This window comes from Symsagittifera roscoffensis, unplaced genomic scaffold (assembly GCF_963678635.1).
Source record: "Symsagittifera roscoffensis unplaced genomic scaffold, txSymRosc1.1 SCAFFOLD_1087, whole genome shotgun sequence".
NCBI lineage: Eukaryota > Metazoa > Xenacoelomorpha > Acoela > Convolutidae > Symsagittifera > Symsagittifera roscoffensis.
Genome location: NW_026971730.1, coordinates 4,612 through 12,287, shown reverse-complemented (window position 1 = coordinate 12,287; position 7,676 = coordinate 4,612). Strand labels below are relative to the sequence as shown.

Genomic DNA, 7,676 nt, shown 5'->3' with positions numbered 1-7,676 from the left:
CCTCCCCTCACACACATAAATACAAAAAACAAAGTGGTTGGCGAATATACTTGCGGTAAGCAAACACAGACAGGTAGGGGTGTGTGAAAGGTGCAGTGGAGACAAACAGGGGAGTTGAATGGGGGTGGGAAAGTTTGAACTGAAATTGGGTGTAGAACATGAACATAAATTGATTATAATTGTGGTAAATTGATTATAATGGTTTGTATTGATTTAAAAAATATTATGATTATAATTCATTTTAAATGATCATAATAGATTATTTTGTAAATTTATAGATACTGCACATATTATGACAATATAGTCGATTATGATCAATCGGCGCTCGGTGCGGGAAATAGTAATTTGTTATTGATAAAAACATAATAAGAGTCACCACGCTGTAGAAAAAAAAGAGTTAAAGCGTGATGTTTTTCGATAAGTTTTCTGTATTTAAATAATTTTTAATTCTAATTTTGGAATTGTTAATGAGATTAACAAAACTTATCTTCTTTCAGTTTTATTGATAATGAATGTTGCCAAAACATGCTGCGCTGTTAGCTTGTTTTTAGACTTACCATGAAAAACTATATAATGCTTTGAACGTTTTATCTCTCTGTCTGAAGCCTAGAGAACCATTCCGCATCCAGTTTCAAGCGTTAATAATCGATTATATTACGATCTTAGTACCAGTCTCACTAAAATTGAGAAACAATAGATTTTAATCAATTATTAATCGATTATAATCTTTCTTTTTAAAATCAAATTATAATTAATTATAATCCATTATAATCGATTATAATCAATTATAATCGATTATTTATTCGTCTATTTTTCGATACAATTATAGTCGATTATAATTGATTATAATCCATTATTTTGATTCAACTTTCTATTTCATTAGTTTTGCACAAAAATTCATTATAATCGATTATAATTGATTATATTTCCTTTTGGTTTGTCCATTTTTGTCTTCGAAGTCGCATCTAAATTGCTTATATTTTATGCTTTTTGTGGACATTGGTTACTATGAAAAATGAGAAAAATATTTTTAAAGTTTTTCAATTAATTCAAAGTTATACGTTTTTTCTTTCATTTCTTCCCCATTAGAGTTGTTTTGTGTTGCGTATTTTAAGCTTTTCTAAACACCAAAGCATCAACAAAATGATTTAGAAAAAATCCCTTAAAGACCTAATTTTGGTAATTATAATCGATTATAATTGTCAAAAAAATCATCATAATAATCCGTTATAATCGATTATTTACGCCTAAACTTGGATGCGGGATTACATGTCAAACTCTGCAATGGATAGGCGCACAAATCTTTTTACACCCAGTTGGGTCTCATAATGACGTCATTGGACACTATTCAACATAATTCTGATGATTACTTACGATGTCATCCACTCTATCATGGCTTCCCGCTCGGCGCCCTCCACGTCCACCTACAATCAGTGGTAGATACAAAAAGAACACTATAGTATGAAAATACATTTTTGAGGTAATTTGGACGAATTCAAAATGTGACATATCAATGAAATTCTTGGTATAGAAATAATCTTGCATTTTTTTCTAAGGTTACAATTGAGAGGTTTTAAAGTTTTTTTCCCTAATGTTTTTATTGAAAGTTTTCAGAGGTTTTCTAACGTTACAACTGAACATTTGCATATTTTTATCTTATTTCTACAACTGAAATAATTTATTAATTACAGATGTTCGAAGCAAATTGAAATTGAGCTAACATCGATTGCATGAAAAGCACTTTGAATTTTAAATAATTTTCTTAGTCTGTTATAAAAAACTGTTTTTTTTAATTGGATCTATCTAGTTCAAATCTCTCAATTTAACATCACAATAAACTTTGAATAACATTTAATACTTGTACTGATAAGAAATGTATTGCAATCGTTTTATACAGATAATGTACCGAAGACCTAGAAAAATCTGTTTGAATTGATTTAAATCGATGTAGTTTCATACAAAATAGTAGTTTAAAAAATAATTTCAATCAATTCTAAATCAATTTAAATTCAATTTTTTCAACCATTTTTGTCATTTTTTATTTGGTTTCATTCTTGTTCATGCAATTATTTTTAACAACAAAATATAATTGAAATTGAGTCATTTTCTTCCGTAAAATTCCATTATATCCACTCTAAATTGATTTACAAATCTGAATGGAATAAGTTAAATCAATTTGTTACAATTTAATTTGTATATATCGATTGAAATCTCAAGTTTATCAATGCGGTTGTTTTTGTATTAAGTTCACACAAAATTATAGTGACCCAACATTTTTTTTAGGATCTTATCCAAATAATAATGGTGCAATTCCTTCAGCTGAGATCTTTACGAGGCCAAATTGTGCACTAAATAGGCGCACATTTTTGGGTCTGTATGTTCTGGATTCCAAAGACAAGTCTGTAAAACAAATAAGAAATTTGTCGGTACCATCAAAGAAAATGAAAGAACAGAAGAAGTCAAAGGGAGCGTTCTTGTTGCGGAATCCCCTCACAATTCACAAAAAGCGCAGTTTGGCCTCGTAATGATTAGACATCAAGCGTGAAGATTTTCCAAATAATTAATTGGCTAGTTTTTGGCCCACTTGAATTGCCAAAAGTCGAGAAATACTGCAAAAATTCTAGAAAAGTTTTATAATACAAATTGAATCTTTTTTATCGAAAAAAAAACAGAAAAAAAGTTCGAGTTCGAAGTGTTAATTTTTCAAAGTTTTACCATGTCCATTCTGGTAAACAAAGATAAATGCATTTAAACCATACTTTGTGAAATAGTTAAATCCATACTGAAAAAACTCGTTTTGGACGAAACAGTTTCACTTAGTTATATTAACTATTTTTTAAGTAAATTTATCACACTTTGTAGAAAACAGATGATATGATGTCGTCCAAGGGAAAAAAGCATTTTTGAAATGTTTTCAAATTAGATTAGGCGCAAACATTTCTTTTGAAAATTTATGTAGCTTAATAGAATTTTTAAAATTCTCTGATTGTTATTCTTTAGTCGATCTTTTTTCTGAGTAGCATTGAAGTCCATTGTTTCAAAAATACATCAAATGTTTTATCTTTTTTCAAATGCAGATCATTTTCACAGATCACCATTAGACAAAATGTCTGCTGTCAGGCCTGTAGCCCTTTCAATTTGCGCATAACCAATATCAAACTTCATCGGATGCCACCGGAGCTAAAACGCAAAACACCTGCGCGAGAAAATAACTGCGGTTTGAAAAAACAGCTGCGGTGAAAAAAAATAAGACTGTCAACACTTTTTCACAAAATCCTCTAAATGCTATGAAAGGGCAAGATGTTGTTTTCTCGTTAACTAGCGCACTGCTGAATTTCGATTGCTTGAACGTTTTTTGTAGTTTTTTGTTTTGGGCAATCAAGTTTGGCCGATTTTTTTTTACTTGTCCCTTTTTACGGCGCATTTTGTTTCTTTGAAATATGATTGATGAAGAGCAAATTTTCTGAAAATAGCATTCAGAAAATATTTTTATTAAACTTTTTGTATTCCAAAATTAATAGAAACACAACAGAATAGAAACTGCACGGTTATTTATTCAACTGCAAGTTTATTTCATGTAATTTCTTTGCGTTGTATTTTCAAAAAGTTTTCTGACCAAATTTTAACCTATCAATGTTTCAATTTGAATTTTAGAAGTTTGAGTTTAATTTATTTGAAGGTTGTCTCACAGCCACACATCTTTAACTTCATTTTCCTGTTACACAAAATTTGTAAAGTTATTCTAAGGGAACATCTGATATATGCTGCGAAGTGAATTGGATCCATATCAGGGGCGGATTTAGGGGGGGGGCGGGTTTGCGGACGCTTCTCCCTCAGGGATTTGACCCCCTGCCGACCCAAAGGGCCCCCCCTTTGATACTTTTTCAGAAATCCATTTTTGGCCTACCGATCCTAAAATTTTTCTAAAAGCGCCTTTGGCGCCAATATATACTAACTTTGAGGGGGAGCGCGCGCTAAAAAACACAATTTTTTAGTCAAAATATGCCAAAAAGTGCCCAAAAACGGTTTTTTTGACCTGTTTTTTTAAAAACCTGCCTGCGGCGCAGCAAATTTAGCCAAAATAGGGGCAAAACAGTGCTTTGGGAGAGCTCGAAAAATTAATTAGGTCGACCCAAAAAAAAGATCGTCAAAATTTTGGAAAATTTTTTGAAAATCCGGCCCCCTCGAGAAAATCCTAGATCCGCCCCTGATCCATATCATTTGAAGTGAAAAAAATATTTTGAAAAATGATTTGAAAAATATTGGCGTGAAATGCAATTGAAAAGTGGAATTTTATTAGTGACACATGTCAATATAAATTATCACGCTTTTTTACTTCAATCAAGGAATTTTCAATCAATTTTTACTTTTTTCGATTTACACTTTCATAATTACTAAGGGGCCGATCTAGAAGTTTCTCGAGGGGGGGGGGGGGGGGAGTCGACCAATTTGATTTTCTGAAGGCGACCAACTTGATTTTAGGGTCAGCCAGCAAAAAATAGAAATCTTAAAATGGTATCAAAAGTGGGACCCTTTGGATAGTCAGGGGCTAGAATCCCCGACCCTCCTAAATGCCCTCCTGTCATTCCTCTTACTTTGAGATATTGTATGATCCTGTTGGTGTGATCATTTTCGGCAATAAGAGTGCCTAAAGTTTTCAGCGTCTCACTGTTTTCCACTCCCAGTCCGATTGGTTTCCAGTGGATTTTCCGGCTATTTTTGGTGCTCGGAAGTCTCTTGATTGTGTGATCAAAAGCAAATACCTCGCATCCTATTGAAACAAAAGGAGTTTTAACAATTAAGCCAGAATAAAATCTTTCTTTCTTCCAAATACTTAGAGCAAAAATAAGGTCAAAGTTAGATCAAAGATCATCCATGGGGGAGGGGTTTTCATTAGTTTCCGTAACGAAAAGTGATCCCTATGCTTTCGGTGATCTCTTATCTTTAACAGAATATAGTTATCGGATCTTCTACACCACCATAACAGTCTACACAGTCTATAACAGTCACCATAACCTTCTACTTCAAACATAACATTGTAACCAGCTGTCCAGGAAAACAGCTTTTGGTAGTAGCTGAAATGTTATATTTCTCATGCAAGAAATTTGGGCGAAGGGAGTGGGCGGAGGGGGGGGGGGGGGGTCGGGCATGGGTTATTTTTCATGCAAGAACCTTGGTATTCGGGGGAGGGGGACCAAAGAACTTGTTGCTACCAACATAGAGCCTATTTACCTTGTGCAGCTACTGCGTCTTCGAACGACAAATCATCGGATATTCCGAAAGAGTAGACCAAACAGTCTTGTTCATTTGTAGTAGATTTTGGATGGAAATCATCTGCGCATACATACTTGTGGCCATCCCATGATCTCCATCCAGCTGCCTTTATGAGGGGGAAATTGCCTGTTCCTGACAAAAAGAAACTGTATTTTAGCTGAGCAGTAAATGCAGCAACGGATATAGCAGAAATACAGTTTTCAAAAGAGGAAAAAACAGTTGAGTATTGTTTTCAAAAGAGGATAGCTGAGCAAAATTTTCATAAATGGAAAAAAAAGTTGTTTTCTTTCAGTTTTTTTTGTAGGGTTGAGCTGTGAAATAATTATTCGACCAAGTGTAAACATTTTTTTACATATGTTTGTTGAAGTTGTGTTTAATGATGAAATTTTGACCATTTTTTTGTCTACTTTAAGGAGCAAGTCACGCATAAATTTTTTTTTCATTTGTCCTCCGTCCTCCATAGATTCAATTTTTTAGTGAAACGAGATATTTTGCAGGTTCAAATATGACGACCGATTATGTTTGTCGTAACCTAATTAGTAGCATGTCAATTTTTGTAACAATGGGACCATGTGAACAGAAAAGTTATTCATTATGGGGCCAAATTCTGCATCATAAGAATTGTACGCGGTTTACACAATAGGCCAAACTCAGATTTGTCGCAGAATCAGCAAAATTGCTATTTTTATCTGATCTTATTTGTTGCTTTCGATTCCACGGAAACATAGCTAAAACAGTGTTTGCTGAAAAATGCTCCAAAACAGGCAGTTTCGCGGCAACAAAAATTAAAGAATCCGCCAAAAATATTTGCGGAACCCGGAACAGTGTGTGAAATCCATGAACAAATTTAAATAAGCATGGGAAACTTAAGCTGTCGTGGAATCCGCAGTGTAGATGCAATCCGCAAAGTGTGAGCGGAATCTGCACATTGTAAACAAACTTCGCAAATTGTCAGCGGAATACGCATAAGTTTGCAAAATCCACTTAAAATTGCGGAGTCCGGAACACTATCTAATATAGCTTGTTGGGGAATCCGCAACAAAACTAATATACCGACAAAATTTACGTTACAGGTATTTGTACGCAGAATCCACGGGAATTTTTTTAGGTGGAATCCACTCACAGTTTGGAGCATCTCCGGACTTCAGGAGCACAAAATTTTGTAGGTGGAATCCAATTACATTTTGGAACCACTCTGGAAGCAAGGAACACAGAAATGTGCGCCTATCCAGAGCTCAGTTTGGCTTCGTAATGTTTATAAAAAGTTGTAAGTGAGGGGGGATCGTTTCGCTTCTAACCGGGTTGGCCTCCATACATTTCCATATACTAATTTTTTTTAAACAGAACTTCATCCAAAATTCTCTAAGTTTTGCTAAGAAGTTCTAATTGATATTTAACTTTTAAAAGAATTTGTCGAAAGTATACATATCAAACAACTTCCATAAGAATGACACTAAGTTTCAGTAAAATGTCGAAAACCGAAAAGGTGCCAAAGCCTGTTTTGTGTTTTGTTCAAGCGCAATACGAATTTTCTAGCCAAACGAACTTCTTACAAGAAAAAATTGTTCGCAAAACTTTTTGTGCGTGCAAAACTTAAACATGTATACACAAAACTTACATTATGTTTTATGTTTTAATGTATACACAAAACTGAGTTAAGGATTCTCAAACACTCAAAAAATTTTAATGATTTATTTTGCCTTGCTTGTGTAACTCTGGCTATGTTTGAGTGTTTCAACGTTTCAAAATCAAAAAACTAGCTTAAATGAAAAATTTCGCAAGAACTTAGAGTGCTGGTTTTTTCATACTGTTGTTTGTGTGAGTTGTCTACGTTCAGTTTGCTTCCAATCTTTCTTAATGCCAGACCATTTAGCGATTTTAGCTTGAATTAACCAGAATTTTTGTCACTTGTTTTCGGCTAAAAACACAACCCTGAATTTTTGAGTAGAATTGAGAGAAAAGCAAAGAAAAACTATTTTTCTTTTTATGGAAAGAAGCTAGCCAAAAAATTTGAAAACATGAAAAATTACTTATCTTGGATCTTTTATAGAAATTTCTGTTTTTATCTGATTGCTTGAAACTTGCATGGCGTTTTTTCCTATTTATGATTTTTCTACATTTTTTTTGGTTAAACCGGGCACACACAATTTTTGCACAGAATTATCAATTCTACGGTGAAAATTTCAATTTTACCTACAATTATTGGTCTTATGAGACAAATTTGAGTATTGCAGCCGCGTACCAATTTTCTTTACAACTGAACAACATGGACAATCGTTAGAAACATAGAAGAAGCATTTCCGGTGAAACGACAGAAGAGCACAGATGAAATCGAGCTTCTCTGATCAACCTCTTGGCAAAATTTTGTGGAAGCTTTTCGGTGGAAGCTGAGGTTTTATTTA

The 7,676-nt window shown here is 33.6% G+C and overlaps 1 protein-coding gene across 1 annotated transcript; it reads right to left on the bottom strand.

Annotated features, from left to right (window-relative positions):
- Window positions 1-1,374: 1,374 nt before the first annotated feature.
- On the bottom strand, window positions 1,375-5,406 carry LOC134856677 (probable methyltransferase-like protein 24; the record flags this gene model as incomplete). The annotated part of the gene is given in 3 exon segments (XM_063872948.1): window positions 1,375-1,424; window positions 4,596-4,771; window positions 5,233-5,406. Coding segments are annotated over 3 exon segments (400 nt in total), but the record flags the coding sequence as incomplete, so codon positions are not given.
- Window positions 5,407-7,676: the final 2,270 nt, after the last annotated feature.